General features: G+C 41.5%; 1 protein-coding gene across 7 annotated transcripts in view; it reads left to right on the top strand.

The window, feature by feature from the left end:
* Positions 1-1762: 1762 nt before the first annotated feature.
* Positions 1763-17891, top strand: part of LOC106607643 (MAP/microtubule affinity-regulating kinase 3) — a 218468-nt gene continuing 202339 nt past the window's right edge. For 3 of the 7 annotated variants that reach the window (XR_006770269.1, XM_014204794.2, XM_014204796.2), the window contains exon 1: positions 1764-2469. Coding sequence is in view for 6 of the 7 variants with exons in the window: in XM_014204794.2 (XP_014060269.1) it covers positions 2419-2469 (51 nt within the window). In the remaining variant the exon portion in view is untranslated. Of the gene's footprint in view, positions 2470-6931; positions 7306-17891 lie in introns of those variants that run through there. The other 4 variants (XM_014204792.2, XM_014204795.2, XM_014204797.2 and 1 more) reach the window with 3 other exon arrangements.

The raw sequence follows: 17891 nt of genomic DNA, 5'->3' as shown, positions 1-17891 counted from the left end.
TGGCACAATGCCACAGATGTCTCAAGTTTTGAGGGAATGTGAATTTGGCATGCAGACTACAGGAATTTTCAACAGAGCTGTTGCCAGATAATTTAATGTTAATTTCTCTACCATAAGCTGCCTTCAACGTTAGGGAATTTGGCAGTACGTTCAACCGGACTCACAACTGCAGACCACATGTAACCAAGCCAGCTCAGGACCTCCACATCCAGCTTCTTCACCTGTGGGATTGTCTGAGGGGAGGGACGGCGGGTGCTGAGAAGTATGTCTGTAATAAAGCACTTTTGTGGGGAAAACTCATTCTGATTGGCTGGGCCTGGCTCCCCAGTGGGTGGGCCTGCCCTCCCAGGTCCACCAATGGCTGCACCCCTGCCCAGTCATGTGAAATTCATAGATTACGGCCTAATGAATTTATTTCACTTGACTGAGTTCCTTCTATGAACTGTAACTCAGTAAAATCATTGAAATTGTTTCATGTTGCGTTTTATATTTTTGTTCAGTATAACTTGGATCGGACTAATCTTAGGAGTTTTTTATATTATACAACGTAACCCTGAACGTTCTAGTTCCATGAGCTGCAGGACCAGAGTCAGTGTGATTGATTGAGTCACTATGATGCAACGTGATGAGTGTGTTTTGCTGTCAGATGTTCCTGAAACTGTGGGAAGTGTTTTTTTGGATGTTTAAAGAGTAAGGTGTGTGTGTACGTGAGTGTGTGTACGGGTCTGTGTGATCACCATGGACTCGTGCAAAGACACTTTTTTGCTATTGAGGTGAGGTCAGTGTGACGTGAGTGAGCTCCCAGGCTCCTCTCTGCTGGTTGCGTACTCTCCCTGCGACAGCCAGGGAAAAACTGCACGTTGTTGCCCCAGAGTCCATCTCATTGTGAAAGGAGAAGACAGCTGTTATTCTCACATGAAGAGAGAGAAAGAAAATATTTTCCTGTCTTTCTTGTTTGCTCTTACTCTCCCCGTATTTCTCGCTCTCCCCATTTCTCTCTCTGTCACTCTCCATTCTCTCTCTCTATGTGAATAGACCCTTTGACGGTGCGTGTGGGCCACACAGGAAGTGCATTGCTAGAGGTGCGGCTCATCCTCCCTCGCATGTGAGAAACACAAGACAGGACGCTGTGTGTACGCACTATTTTGAGTGCCAGGGTTCCCCTAATGCAATAATAATCTGAGAGTTCCATCTATATTGTAACCACAGTCATTCAGTCTCACATGCTTCATCACACACACACACACACACACACACACACACACACACACACACACACACACAACCCGATTGTTAGTCCTCATTGTTAGTTTATTTTCTTTCAAATCCATTTCAGAATTAAGTGTGGCAATGAAAGTATTTTAACTTCCTTTTTTGTTTCCAGCAAGCATTAAACTAAACATGTGTGTGTGTGTGTGTGTGTGTGTGTGTGATGAAGCATGTGAGACTGAATGATGGTGGTTACAATATAGATGGATAGATTTGGGTGTTCAGAATCATGAGAGATGGAGCAGCACACAAAATAAAAAAACAGCCAAGTCAATCTGTGCTTTCAGTTGATTCACTGACAATGCATTCATGGGATGGAGGGGGCAGCATATATGCCGTTAGGTACAGTAGGCAAGGTATTTCATGTCTTGTGCAGCAGGTAGATATTTTTCTCCAGTAATCACCCTAGCAACAACAAACGCGCTGACCTCAGCCGCAGCGCCAATAAGCTTTAAAGCCGTCTCTTTCCTCACTTCCTCTCAACACATTGGGTTTGGCTTGGCACTCTCCAGTTAGTTGGCGGCCATCTTGGATCTACCAATCAAGCAAACCACCCTTACTTTTGGGATGAGAGGGAGGACTTTAACCGAATTTGAGTCTTTCGGGGTACCAGCCCCAGCGGAAAGCGGGGCAGTGCGTATCGGAAGCCGAAAATCAACAGGAACCCAAGCCGCCAAAATTGGCTGCAAATTCTAAGACCGGTTTTACGTGAACTCTTCCCTCCCCTATTCCTTGTCTGAACGTTCTGTCAATTTGTTTGAGGACCTGTGAACTATTGGAATACCGTTTATTGAGCTTTACAATAGATTCGTTCACGAAAAACGGATTGTTACATTTTGGAGCTCGGGGTTATGGTTTGTTTTTGGACAACTTTTGGGGGGGGAATTGTCTTTGTCACAATCAGTCCCACCGGTGTACGGTGCGTTCTGTACAGTAATGCGGTTCGATAATGTATTTAATGAATCGGTGTTATAGACATCTTCCGGCGTATGTTTTGCTGGAACTTGGCTGTGGCGTTGCGTTAATGTGGGTGAACGAATCCATGATCTTAAATATCCGTTCCAGACCTGTTTTACTGTCGTTAGACTAAGGCAAAGCAAAAGCAAAAAGCAGACGCTGAACCATTTCGGGGATCAAGAAATTATTAAAATGTCAACCAGAACGCCACTACCTACTGTTAATGAGCGTGACACTGAAAATGTAAGTATTTGTTCAGTTGAATAACGTTCAGTTCTTTACCATTTTCAGGTCTCAAATTGGTGTTGGTCAACTTTTAAGAATTATGGTAGGCTATTGGTTTAAAATGGCCTTGTACCCAACAGTGATGCAAAGTAACCATCCACAATAGTGCATAACTAAGCTTTTTATCAGAATGTCAGACTGTGACGCAGAACGCGTAGACTATATGTTGCCCAAACTTTAGATTCACATTAGGCCTATTGCTACAGAATTGATTTCGGACTGTGACACATTTTCCAGACTGGTATTTATTCAGGACAGAAAGCTCTGTAAGTAAGAATACTTGGCACGCAGTTTATGCAAGATGCACAGGTTGCGTAGCGTATGTATGTGTGCATACAGAGAAATACATACAGTGCCTTTGGGAAAGTATTCAGACCCCTTGACTTTTTCCACATTTTGTTACGTTACAGCCTTATTCTAAAATGGAGTAAACAGTCCCCCCCCCCCAATCAATCTACACCCTGAATCTCAGTGCTAGAGGCGTCACTACAAAACCTGGTTCGATCCCGGGCTGTATCACAATGATTGGGAGTCTCATAGGGCGGCGCACAATTGGCCCAGCGTCGTCCGGGTAAGGATTTGGCCAGGACGTCATTGCAAAATAAGAATTTGTTCTTAACTGACTTACCTAGTTAAATAAACTTACATTAAAAAAACACAATACCCCATATAGCAAAAACAGGTTTAGAATTTTTTTGCAGATTTATTACAAATAAACTGATAACACACATAACACATGTGCAAGTATTCAGACCCTTCACTCAGTACTTTGAATCACCTTTACAGCTTTGAATCTTCTATGGTATGATGCTTCAAGCTTGGCACACCTGTATTTGGGGAGTTTCTCCCATTTCTTCTCTGCAGATCCTCTCAAGCTCTGTCAGGTTGGATGGGGAGTGTCGCTGCACAGCCATTTTCAGGTCTCTCCAGAGATGTTTGATCGGGTTCAAGTCCGGGCTCTGGCTGGGCCACTCAAGGACATTCAGAGACTTTGTCCCGAAGCCACTCCTGGTTGTCTTGGCTGTGTACTTAGGGTCATCGTCCTGTTGGAAAGTGAACCTTTGACCCAGTCTGAGGTCCTGAGCGCTCTGGAGCAGGTCTTCATGAAGGGAATCTCTGTACTTTGTTCCGCTCATCTTTCCGTCGAACCTGACTAGTCTCCCAGTCCGTGCCGCTGAAAAATATTTCTACAGCATGATGCTGCCACCACCATGCTTCAATGTAGGGATGGTGCCAGGTTTCCTCCAGACGTGACATATTCAGGCCAAAGAGTTCAGTCTTGGTTTCATCAGACCAGAGATTCTTGTTTCTCATGGTCTGAGAGTCCTTTAGGTTCCTTTAGGCAAACTCCAAGCAGGCTGTCATGTTCCTTTTACTGAGGCATGGCTTCCATCTGGCCACTACCATAAAGGCCTGATTGTGGAGTGCTGCAGAGATAGTTGTCCTTCTGGAAGTTTCTCCCATCTTCACAGAGGAATTCTGGAGCTCTATCAGTGACCATCGGGTTCTTGGTCACCTCCCTGACCAAGGCCCTTCTCCACCAATTGCTCAGTTTGGCCGGGCAGCCAGCTCTTGGAAGAGGTGGTTCCATGGAGGCCAATGTGTTCTTGGGGACCTTCAATGCTGCAAACATGTTTTGGTACCTTTCTCCAGATCTGTGTCTCGACACAACCCTGTCTCGGCGCTCTACGGACAATTCCTTAGACCTCATGGCTTGGTTTTTGCACTGACGTGAACTGTCAACTGTGGGATCTTATAGACCGGTGTATGCCTTTCCAAATCATGTCCAGTCAGTTAAATTTACCACAGGTGGACTCCAATCAAGTTGTAGAAACATGTCAAGGAGGATCAATGGAAACAGGATTCACCTGAGCTCAATTTCGAGTCTCATAGCAAACAGTCTGAAAACGTATGTAAATAAGGTATTTCAGTTTTGTATTTTTTTAATAAATTTGCTAAAATTGTGTGTAGCTTTGAGGATTTTTTTATTTAATACATTTTAGAATAAGGCTGTAACTTAATAAAGTGGATAAAGGGAAGGGGTCTGAATAATTTCTCAATGCACTGTGTATTGTGTGTATATAAACTCAGCAAAAAAAGAAATGTCCCTTTTTCAGGACCCTGTCTTTCTAAGATAATTAGTAAAAATCCAAATGACTACAGATCTTCATTGTAAAGGGTTTAAACATGGTTTCCCATGCTTGTTCAATGAACCATAAACAATGAATGAACATGCACCTGTGGAACGGTCATTAAGACACTAACAGGTTACAGACATTAGGCAATTCACAGTTATGAAAACTTAGGACACTAAAGAGGCCTTTCTACTGATTGAAAAACACCAAAAGAAAGTTGCCCAGGGACCCTGCTCATCTGGGTGAACATGCCTTAGGCATGCTGCAAGGAGGCATGAGGACTGCAGATGTGGCCAGGCATTTCAATGCCATGACAGGGTATCACGTCTGCTGCAGACGCAGTTGAGCTTATTTCTCCAGTCAGTTGTTTGAATGGAGCTAGGAGTGTTCATGTTTCAAACATGTTCTCAAATGGCAACTGCAGTATGAGAACCAGCACATTAATGAGCATGCAATACGGCTTTCCTCAGTACGAAATCCTTGTCGACCCACTGTGCTGTCAGACTTGGCATGCTCATGGGGCTGACATCGCTGGTCCAGATGTCAGTCGTGAAGCTAATAGCAAGTAGCTCATGGGTGTGAGTCTCAACAATACTGTGTAACTCCGGTAGGGCAATATCTGAAAAATCAAGCCTACTTGGTAATGTGTACCGGTGCTCAACCAGTCGGCGAAAGCCAATGTCACCCACGACAAAGAACTGTTGCTTGTCAAGGGCAATGAATACCATTATCTTGGCATGAATGGATTTCGCCTTTGAGTTGTCTCGCTGAAATTTTCTTACACTTTCAAATGACTGCTCGACTTGTTGACTGCTCGATCCACACAGCAGACATTGTGGGCTAGGTTAGGAATGCTGTGTAGCAACACATCTACCTACGTTTTATATAGGTATACACATCAGCTTTGACATTGGTTTTGCACATCAGCATTAAACTAGACATCGGGCCAATGTTGGCATTTTTAGCTAATATCGTTTGATTCCGATATGCTTACCGATATCGTGCATCCCTAGTGTATGTGTTATATTTGTGTCTGTATTTAACACACCAACAAATGTAGAGCCTTTGGGCTATTTTCTGCCCAATTTCTTGCAATTTGTAATGTTTAGAGATTCAACCGGTGATTGTGTTCAGTTTCATCTGTTCATTTTCAACACCATATATTCATGTGCTCGGATGACAGGCACTGACAGCTCCATCATTGAAGGCATTGAAACAGAGAGCGTGGGTTGGCGGCCTAGATACATATTACCTATAATGCTGCCTCGTATAGATGCATTCTATTGTGGTGGGGCAAGGTCCAAATGTTATATTACAAAGATGCCTCTGCTGTTATTGGTTGGCATGGTATTATGAGGTATAGTGCCTTCAGAAAGTTTTCACACCCCTTGACTTTTTCCACATTTTGTTTTTCAGCCTGAATTGAAAATGTATACAATTGAGATTTTGTTTTGTCATTGGCCTACACACAATACCCCATAATGTCAAAGTGGAATATATATATATTTTTTGTATTTTACCACCTTTTTCTAACCAATTTCGATATTGTCTCATCGCTGGAATTCCCGAACAGATTCAGAAGAGGCGAAGGTCGAGTCATGCGTCCTCCAAACCACGCTACTTAACACCCGCCCACTTAACCCGGAAGCCAGCCGCACCAATGTGTCGGAGGAAACAGCCTGCCCGCAAAAAATTCTAAACGTGTTTTCACTTTGTCGTTATGGGGTGGGTATTGCATGTAGATGGGTGAGAAATCAATGTAATCCATGTTGAATTCAAGATGTGTAACAACCAAATGTGGAATAAGTCAAGGGGTGTGAATACTTTCTGAAGGCACTCCTCATAATACCGTGCAAACCAATAACAGAGCAGGCATCTTTGTAATGTAAAGATTGGACCTTGCCCCACCACAATTGCATTTTTATATATACGAGGGAGCATTACAGGTAATATGCAGTATCTAGGCCGCCAACCCACGCACTCTGTTTCAATGCTTTCAATGATGGAGCGGTCACCAGAACTCATGAATATATATATATATATATGGCGTTGGAAATTAACCGATGATAATATACACTAAAATAGACCATACACTATAATAGTGGAGGTTATGCACTTACCTCAAATTCATAGTTTTCCTTTTATTCGCTGTGACTTTTTTTTGTATGTGTAACCGATGTGAAATGGCTAGTTAGTTAGCGTTTCAATCAGTGACGTCACTCGCTCGGAGACCTGAAGTGGTTGTTCCCTTTGGGCTGCGGCTTTTGTGGCGCGATGGGTAACGATGCTTCGTGGGTGTCAGTTGTTGATGTGTGCAAGGGTCCCTGGTTCGAGCCCAGGTTGGGGCGAAGAGAGGGACGGAACCTACACTGGTCATATGGTCATTGGCAGCGTATACATAGTCCCAATTTTAGCTTCAAGACGCCGGCAATTTGAAAAAAACGTAAAAGTAGTTTGGGCTCTGTCTGCCCACCCCCTTTGAATTGAGCGACAGGTGCCCACAATGTGTTCACACTTGTCTGAGCATCACTGAGCGCAATTTGGATCAATAACCTGCCACCAGCACAAAACCGGACGAGCACTCTGTTCTGATGCCATTCAGATCGCCAATGCTAGGATGAAGGGCTCACACTCGGTAAAAAGGCACCGCATCGCCATAGTAAGTATCTATTTTCTTCCAGAAGTGACCCATTTTAGTTAAAGCTGCAATATGAAACTTTTTGGGCAACCTGACCAAATCCACATAGAAATAGAGTTGTAGATCTGTCATCATTGAAAGTAAGTGTACGAAGCTGTAGATCTGTTCAATGTGCGCTATTTCTATGCGTCCCATTCTTAAGTTTCATTTTTGTGTTTTTTTAACTTTTTTGTTTTGTAAACCAGCTGAAAATACAACATTTTGGCTTATGGAAAATATATTTCACAACGATTTAATGTTACAATGATTCTCCACACTACATTTGCATGTTTTGTCACGTACTGTCAAATTGGGCGAACTCTTTGAATTTTAGCAACCATGAAATTGTGGAGCGATTTATGCATTGTCATCTTTAATGACAATTGGCGCGAGAGAGCTTATCTAGTCAAGATAATTAATCGGGCTATTTTAAATGTATCAGGGTTCATAGTTTTTACTGTAAACCAAGGTTGAGGTATTTGGAGACTTTCGAATTCTGTGCGCAAATCAGCCATTTCTGTGCGTCCTAAGAAAGAGAGACCTGCAATTTCGAAACCTGTATTCTGCTACCCATACCGATGTCACATTCAAGTTTGAGTTGAACAACCGGTGCTGTGTTTAAAATGAGCCCCCTTGCTCACACAGCACATACTCTAATTAGGCTACATCCGACCCTTGACACCTTAAATGGGAGAGACTTTTACAATGGAGCCATTGCTTGACACCAAACGACTCCATCCCTGACCAAGCCTTTGACACTACGGTTGCAACCTTGGTCTGTTATTTTGGGGCACAACGTTGATTCATTGTCTGTGTGCTTTACTTTGAAAGGCATTAAACTGCAAGTGGTTTAGCGGAATGAGAAACCACAGATGGGCCTTCTATCAAAGAGGATCGTCTAACTATCTCTTTTTAAATTCTGTTTTGTGTGGGTTAGATTTATTTTATTGAGATAGGAAAATTAGGAGACCGAGTGAGTCCGAGGGGCAGTGGGTTGTATTTGAACTCTGGTAGCCTAGGCTGTACATGACATTAACTGTTGGACCACACAGGCCACATGCTGTAGCCTACCTATCTCAATACGGAGTTCACATCGCTATATGGTCCTAGAAATGAAGATGCTCTGATTCTTAGGGCCTATTCCATAGAGCCAAATTGTTATGTACTGCACGTTGTGGGATTATATTTCACAATTGCCTTTTGGATGATTGAGTTTTGAACGTGCCCCAGTTTGCTCAGAGCTGTCAGAACTTGGGTATATAGAGGACAGGGTTTCTGTTAGCCGGTATTTTTTAAGCCGATTAAATACAATTAACACCGGGCCAATTGTCCGGGAAAAGGAAATGACTCCATTGCGAAATAATGCTTTTTAGCCTATTAATTGATGGGAAAACCAGTTGAACGAATTAAATTTGATCGGTCATGCTGATCGGTGTATATGGGTAATTTGCATATTTTGGGTAATTAAATTGCCGTGTGTGTGTGTATATATTCGTTATGTATCTCAGATACAGAGCCTTGGAGGGAAAATCTGTCAGACAGCGCTTTTATAAGCCATGCAAAATTCTAAATGCAATCGTGTGTTAAATATTTTTTGGGGGCCACTGTTAAAAAAGTACTATTTTTATTTCTTTACTGGCTAATTTAAGTGCGTTTCCCCTTCACAATTCAAATGCATAGGCAACGTAAGGCAGGTTTCATCAGTGCATCACACACCACTTTGCAATGAGCTGGAGGCTGTATGCATTTTGAAAACCTATAGCTACTTAATTGTTTGAAACCTGAACATTTTACTACATATAATGTTTTACTTTGCTTCAATGTAGCCTAGGCAAAATCTGACCATAGCCGTGGAGGAAATTATTTTGTAAGGACTTCCTTCCATATGCCATTGAAACCAGTAGCCTATCTCTCTCATGTTCTATTGGTTATCAACTTTCTTTTATTGTCCGATAGCCAACTGCACTGTGTGCATTGCAAGTTTATCAACATATTTAAGCTAAACGTTCTTATCTGTTGCATCGGATTTATTGCTTTAAAAAAAAGAATGATGTAGCCTAGGTTATATGAATTTGGGATCTATCATCCAACAACTTAGTCTGCTGTTTCTTTCTCAACAAGCTGACCATTAGCAGAAAAAAGTGTACCTATTCTATGGGGATATTAGATTGACATAGGCTCATAGGCGACGCGTCCATAAGGCTAGGGCAAGTAAATTGAATTAAATTGCCAAAATGATATAGCCTAATTTAGGCTTCTCTTGTCTATACAGAAATAAATAAAAGCTTCCCCTAGACGAGGGGGGGGAGAAGAGTGGGTTGTTTTAAATGGCATTGCCTACAGTTGGAAGGAAATGCAGCATGCCCTGTTGCACTGCAAATACTAAATAGATGATTGTTGAGTTACGACTGTCAGTGATAAGTAGAGGCCCAGCCAGGCATATCACAATATCAAAAAATGCAATCGTGGGAAAACAGTTTGCAAAGCAAATGGCTATTGCTGTAAAGAGAAGACAATGAAAAGACTCATCTGTCTTTTAGTTATCAAAATGATCAACTTAATGGAACGAACAACAGTAGGTATATCTTATTGTCACCAGCGGAGCGCATCGGCCATATCCCCGGTGAGTGCGTGTTGTGCATATTCATTCTTTAGCATTGTTGTGCCACTTCAGTTTTGTTTTTCCTCCAGTTTAGATGGACGTCATATTCTATTGGTGTCTCCCCTTCTCTTAGGCCTGTTACATGGTCAAGGTCGTTTTCATTGATCTGTTTGTCATTGTCAACAGAGTAGGCCGCCCTGTAATTTGTCGTATTAAAAAAAAAAAGTCTGATCATGTCCCCAGTCCTATAACGGAGTAGAGTTGCATGACATTTTTTTTTTCCTATGCGAAGAAATAAGAAACGTATCTGATATAGCCTATATCCCAGGCTTCTACGCTGTACACGCTCAGCCATGCATAAGAACAATCTTTTTTTGTGAACAGTGATTGAGTTATATTATTGGCTTAAATTATGATTATCCAATCTACTCATCATAATCCAAATAGTAGGCTATTTTACATAAATCTGCAAATGCGATGATACATGGAATGCTTTACTATAAAGGTTTATGGTGAAAATGTGTTTCCCCAAACTTGAAGCTCACGCTCCACCTGTGCGTAGGCTAGCAATGCAGCTTTTTGTTACTCGTCTTGATGGCTGAGGGAAAGTCAATGTGGACAGTTATTCTAACATCTTCAAAGTGCGTGGTAAAGACATGTCATTTCATCCTCGACTTGCATGTTCTGTTAAGATGAATTACCATAATCTAAATGTGATTTTCAGTCCTTCTGAGCACTGCGGGTGGACCCCCTAATCAAGTTTCGCACGCAATGCATTTGTGTCTGGTGAATTTTTCAAATCTCCGGTAAATTAAACCGGTCAAATGTTCGGCACCACATTTTCCTAACAGAAACCCCGATAGAGGGTAAGCTACTTTGTTGCTGTTGTCATTAGCATTTAAGATGGGCGGCGTAGCCTAGTGGTTAGAGCGTTGGACTACTAACCGAAAGGTTGCAAGTTCGAATCCCCGACTTCCGCTGTTTCTAGGTCGTCATTGTAAATAAGAATTTGTTCTTACCCTAGTAAAATAAAGGTTAAAAAAATCTGTGAGGGGGGTAAAACGAGTTCAATACAGTAGTTGTAGGCACACAAGTTGCAAAACTATTACCCCTCCATGAAATGTTTTGTTTCAGTTTTTTGAACAGTCACTGTGTCTTATAAAACACTTGGGTCATAGACAAATAGAAAGTGTTCTGACTGAAAAGGAGAAACCACAAACTAAGGGGTTGTTTTCACAGCATCGCGGAAACATCCCAGCAGTGTGTCAATGTTGCCACAATGTTACAACGATGCTCTTTGTGTGTGTGTAATTTAAATATAGACTGAGACTGAAGTGAAGCGTTTGGCGTCATCTTATGATGGGACATGGTTATGATTTCTCATTCAAGAGTAAACCGGTTTCCATCCAACTATTTCATGCAGGTGAATGACCTAATGCATAAAAAAAGTATGCAGAGTTTATAGGCAGATGCAGGGGCGAAAATCTGATATCAACTTTGGAGGGGACAATTACATGACATTTTCTCAAGAGCAATTCCTGAGGGGGACACCAAAAGTAGTGCTGTAACACACATCCTACATTGTAATATGATAAATGTATATTGAGGAACCAAAGAAATAAGGTGTTTGCCGTACTCCTAACTACCGGTACCCAAAACTACACAACTAATCACAACAGCAATACCATTGCCTTTAACAAATCTTAGTTCAGTCACCAGTTTAAGTTGAGAGTGGGGGTATCCATGGCATTTTCCAATTATGTTCCTATTTTACAAGTCAAAAAAATTGAGAACCTTTCATAATGTTGCCAAACAAAGACTCAACAAACTTACCTGAGACTCCCTGTCTCTGCCAGTCTGTCCCTGCATATCTGTCCCCAACTCTGCTGTCTGTGTGCCATCTGTTGCCTGCTCTGCCTAATGACATCATTGTGAAACATTTCCATTAGAATTTCATTTCTTTCTTATGAACATTTTATCAACTAGTCTTTGAGATATTAGGCTACTAGGGTTCTTACTTTGCGTTTTGGTGTACTGAAAAATACTCTGATGTCCGTCTTTTATTTTTCTGCCATTTTTCTACCTGGCTGGCTGGCTATACACACACACACACACACACACACACACACACACACACACACACACGTGTGTAGGTTATTTACAGTAGGAGATGGGCTTCTATCATCTTATCTTTTATCATTCTATTTGGACTTCGATCTAAAAGGTAGCTAGCAAATGTGAAACAGATTAAAATGACAAGAGTTGACAGCTGTATGAGTTCACCATTTACACAACATATGCTGCAACCTTTTGTAATTGTAATAGTTTGTTTCATATTGGCTGGCTTCCAACAATGGCTGAATTTGCAAAGCTAGCGAGCACCAATTCTGTTTCAGTGGTGTTTGCTATAATCTTTGCTACCCGGGTGAAATAAAATAAATAAATAAAAGTTCCCTTGCGACAATTTAGCTTTTGTACCGAGACCATTAAATATATTTAAGACAATGGTAGAAGAGAGTGTAGTTCTGTTCAGTTTGGACTTCAGTTTATCGCTAACCTTATCACAGGGACTTTGAAGCACTAATTTACATCATCTGCATGCTGATCTTGAAATAAATTGACGATAGCAAAGATTCCATCTTTGACGAGGCCACATAAATGGAATAGGTACTAGCCAGCTTAATAGTTAATATTTGCGCGCTAGCTCTGCATATTCAGCTAGTGTGTGTGCGCGATTGACTGGATTAACCTCACGTCAGTTACGTTCATTGAGTGCCTTTCAGACAGTAGACACGACCCCTCTGTTACCTTGCCAACTAAGGAACTGGCAGTGGATCAAACCATTGTGAGGCAAAGGGTGGGGGGGTCGCAATCTTTTGAAACTTAAAAACGCGCTATTAAGTGTCTATAATCAGCACAATTGCTTTCATTGCGTATTATTAATATTATTTAAATTACATAGTTATGTTTCAGTGATATATTGGGGGGGACAAATCATATTTTTCCCAGGATGGGGGGGGTCGTGTCCCCCCCGGGATTTCCGCCCCTGGGCAGATGTAATAACCACAATACAGGCACTGAGTTCATCCACCTCTGGCCTGCTCGCCTCCCTACCTCTGCGGAAGCACAGTTCCCGCTCAGCCCAGTCAAAACTTTACGCTGCTCTGGCACCCCAATGGTGGAGCAAGCTCCCTCACGAGGCCAGGACAGCGGAGTCAATCACCTCCTTCCGGAGACACCCGAAACCCCACCTCTTTTACATCCAGAGCGACTTACAGTAGTGAATACATTCATTTCATACATTATTATTACTTTTTTTTTTCCTACTGGCCCCTCGTGGGAATCGAACCCACAATCCTGGCGTTGCAAACACCATGCTCTACCAACTGAGCCACACAAAGTAGATGCCCAAACTACTTTAACGTTTTTTCAAATTGCCGGCGTCTTGAAGCTAAAATTGGGACTATGTATACGCTGCTAATGACCAGTGGATATCATAAGGTGAATGCACCAATTTGTAAGTCGCTCTGGATAAGAGCGTCTGCTAAATGACGTAAATGTAATGTAAATGTTATGAAATGAGTGATATGCACGGTGATGAGCTTCATGCAAATTTCCAATACATATTGAGGGTAGGCTGTCATTTGAATGATGCTGGTGACATAAGGATCGGTGCTTGACTGTCATTTAATATATTTTTAAACATTTTATATCCATAATCTCATCAAATAACATACCCTGTCCACTTTATCAGTGAACTGTTGTCTTGAACTGTTGTCTTGCGCATGCGCCAAAACCAGATCGGGCAAGTAATGATATTTATCCCAACAGTTTTTGTGACAAAACCAATCTGTAGAGTTGAAAACTCAGTAGAAGCACTGTCATCATGCAAACCATTTTATCTGCTTAAAACGTCAGTTGGATGGAAACACCTCTGGAGTGAAAATGCAATACATTTTTTTTTTTATGCTGATTTTACAATATTTGCATGAAAATCTTTCGCCAATTGGATGGAAACCTAGCTACTGGTACCAATGCATTTAAACTAATCAGTGGTCGCGTTAGAGTTCAGAAATCTGCATTTTCAAAAAGCAGACCTGCTTTTTTTTTTTGCATTTTGTATTGGAAGTTTACAATTGTTTTGCTTAAAAAAGTGATCAGGGGCATGCAACTATAGTTTTCCTTCACAGAAGATACATTAGTGCAACACATTCGGCAGAAAATATCTTCATTTTCATCAGATGACAAAAAAGTGCAACGCTATTTGGCTGGCTAGCCACACAAGTAAATGAGCTTACAATGAAATAGCAAGGTATTTTTAGCCAAAAACGATGCATGGCCATAATATTTCTAATGTTTATTATAGAAAGAATGTAGTCAGCTACATTTCCAAATGTTTTGTTTAAAGTTAATCTTGCGTTTTACCAGAGAAAAGTAGCTACACGTCAGAGACGGTCTGCTAATAGAATTCCCGTTCGACATCCCAGTCGAGAAGAGCAACTGAAGCACAACATTAGTTTGATGCGGAGCAGAAATGACAATACGAAGCATTTTTAGATCTGCATTTACAAAACGCAGCAGGATATTTCTTAATGCTTTAAGTTGACCCCTGTTCATTGGAAGTCTGTCACCAAACAAAATGACATTTCCCATGTAACCACATGTTAATACAATGTTTAGTTACATAAATATGAGGGTATATTTTTACCCTGCAAGACCCCATTCACTGTTGAGAGGGTTGAGATTGAGAAAGGTGCTTGGTTTTGGTTGGCCCATCTGACATGCTGGGCAGGAAAGGACAGCAGTGCCCAAGAGGACCTGCGTCACAGCTAGAGATTGACCAACACCGATACCGATTTATTGGAGGACCAAAAATAGCCGATACCGATTAATCAGCATTTTTATTTATATATATCTCTACAGTTCAAGTCGGAAGTTTACATACACTTAGGTTGGAGTCATTAAAACTCGTTTTTCAACCACTCCGCAAATTTCTTGTTAACAAACTATAATTTTGGCAAGTCAGTTAGGACATCTACTTTGTGCAGGACACAAGTCATTTTTCCAACAATTGTTTACAGACAGATTATTTCAAATGGACAATGACCCCAAGTATACTTCCAAAGTTTTCCTTAAGCCATTTTTCCACAACAAAGTCAAGGTATTGGAGTGGCTGTGACCAAAGCCCTGACCTCATTCCCAAAGAATTTGTGGGCAGAACTGAAAAAGTGTGTGCGAGCAAGGAGGCCTAGAAACCTGACTCAGTTACACCAGCTCTGTCAGGAGGAATGGGCCAAAATTCACCCAACTTATTGTGGGAAGCATGTGGAAGGCTACCCGAAACGCTTGACCCAAGTTAAATAATTTAAAGGCAATTCTACCAAATAGTAATTGAGTGTATGTAAACTTCTGACCCACTGGGAATGTGATGAAATAAATAAAAGCTTAAATAAATTATTCTCTACTATTATTCTTACATTCCAGTGGTGTAAAAAGTGGTGATCCTAACTGACCTAAAACAGGGAATCTTTACTAGGATTAAATATCAGGAAATGTGAAAAAATGAGATTAAATGTATTTGGCTAAGGTGTATGTAAACTTCCAACTTCAACTATATATATGTGTATGTATATATGTGTATGTATGACAATTACAACAATACTGAATGAACAATTTTAGAGTAAGGCTGTAATGTAACAATGTGTAAAAATCAAGAGGTCTGAATACTTTCTGAATGCACTGTATTAAACCACCCAGAAACATCAAGGATGCAGTTGTCCTTTTGAATTGAGCTGCATGACATGAAGGAAACTAGGGCTGGGCAATATGGCCAAAATATCACTGTTTCACATTTTTTACGGTATTTTATGTTTTTGAATAATACAAAATTCAAAAGGCACTCGCACATCTGAGCAATCTTATTACAGGTGCATGGCAACAGTTGAAACAGGATGAAGAAAAAAGGAAACTGCACACTGAAAAAGCTCTGACGAAGGCCGTTAGGCCGATACGTAAGCTTATTAAATATCAGTGATACTATCAAGAGCAGTGTGCGGTTTCCTTTTTCCAAATATACATTTTCACAAAGTTTGCTGCTTCAATGTCTTTAGATATTTTTGTCAGATGTTACTATGGAATACTGAAATATAATTACAAGCATTTCATAAGCGTCAAAGGCTTTTATTGAAAATTACATGAAGTTGATGCAGAGAGTCAATATTTGCAGTGTTGACCCTTATTTTTCAAGACCTCTGCAATCCGCCCTGGCATGCTGTCAATTAACTTCTGGGCCATATCCTGACTGATGGCAGCCCATTCTTGCATAATCAATGCTTGGAGTTTGTCAGATTGTGGGTTTTTGTTTGTCCACCCGCCTCTTGAGGATTGGCCACAAGTTCTCAATGGGATTAAAGTCTGGGAAGTTCCCTGGCCATGGACCCAAAATATCGATGTTTTGTTCCCCGAACCACTTAGTTATCACTTTTGCCTTATGGCAAGGTGCTCCATCATGCTGAAAAAGGCATTGGTCGTCACCAAACTGTTCCTGGATGGTTGGGAGAAGTTGCTCTCGGAGGATGTGTTGGTACCATTCTTTATTCATGGCTGTGTTCTTAGGCAAAATTGTGAGTGAGCCCACTCCCTTGGCTGAGAAGCAACCCCACACATGAATGATGTCAGGATGCTTTACTGTTGGCATGACACAGGACTGATGGTAGCGCTCACCTTGTCTTCTCAGGACAAGCTTTTTTCCGGAGACCCCAAACAATCAGAAAGGGGATTCATCAGAGAAATTGACTTTACCCCAGTCCTCAGCAGTCCAATCCCTGTAACTTTTGCAGAATATCAGTCTGTCCCTGATGTTTTTCCTGGAGAGAAGTGGCTTCTTTTCTGCCCTTCTTGACGCCAGGCCATCATCCAAAAGTCTTCGCCTCACTGTGCGTGCAGATGCACTCACACCTGCCTGCTGCCATTCCTGAGCAAGCTCTGTACTGGTGGTGCACCGATCCCGCAGCTCAATCAACTTTAGGAGACGGTCCTAGCGCTTGCTGGACCTTCTTGGGTGCCCTTCACAACAATTGAACCGCTCTCCTTGAAGTTGTTGATGATCCGATAAATGGTTGATTTAGGTGCAATCTTACTGGCAGCAATATCCTTGCTTGTGAAGCCCTTTTTGTGCAAAGCAGTGATGACGGCACGTGTTTCCTTGCAGGTAACCATGATTGACAGAGGAAGAACAATGATTCCAAGCACCACCCTCCTTTTTGAAGCTTCCAGTCTGTTATTCAAACTCAATCAGTATGACAGAGTGATCTCCAGCCTTGTCCTTGTCAACACTCACACCTGTGTTAATGAGATAATCACTGACATGATGTCAGCTGGTCCTTTTGTGGCAGGGCTGAAATGCAGTGGAAATGTTTATTGGGGGGGATTCAGTTCATTTGCATGGCAAAGTGGGACTTTGCTCAGATGAATTGCAATTAATTGCACTCTTCATAACATTCTGGAGTTTATGCAAATTGCCATCATACAAACTGAGGCAGCAGACTTTGAAAATTAATATTTGTGTCGTTCTCAAAACTTTTGGCCACGATTGTACATTCTAAGTGATTTCAAAGGGAATTTGTCCAATCTGATTGTTTTAAACTGTTCAATTCAACCAACAATTATTTCCTGCATTTCCATCAACACAAAGCCAAATCTACACTGGAGTTGCTTACCAAGAAGACAGTGAATGTTCCTGAGTGGCCAAGTTACAGTTTCTACTTAAATCTGCTTGAAAATCTATTGTAGGACTTCAAAATTGAGGTTCAGCCATTATCCCAACACCTTGACAGAGCTTGAATAATGGGCAAATATTGCACAATACAGGTGTGCAAAGCTCTTATGAGACTTACCCAAGAAAGCTCACAGCTGTAATTGCTGCCAAAGGTGTTTTCTAACATGTATTGACTCTGGGGTAAAATAC

The sequence above is a fragment of the Salmo salar genome, chromosome ssa06 (assembly GCF_905237065.1).
Source record: "Salmo salar chromosome ssa06, Ssal_v3.1, whole genome shotgun sequence".
Classification (NCBI taxonomy): Eukaryota; Metazoa; Chordata; class Actinopteri; order Salmoniformes; family Salmonidae; genus Salmo; species Salmo salar.
Note: the sequence above shows the minus strand (reverse complement) of the source record. Positions and strands in the feature narration are given on the sequence as shown.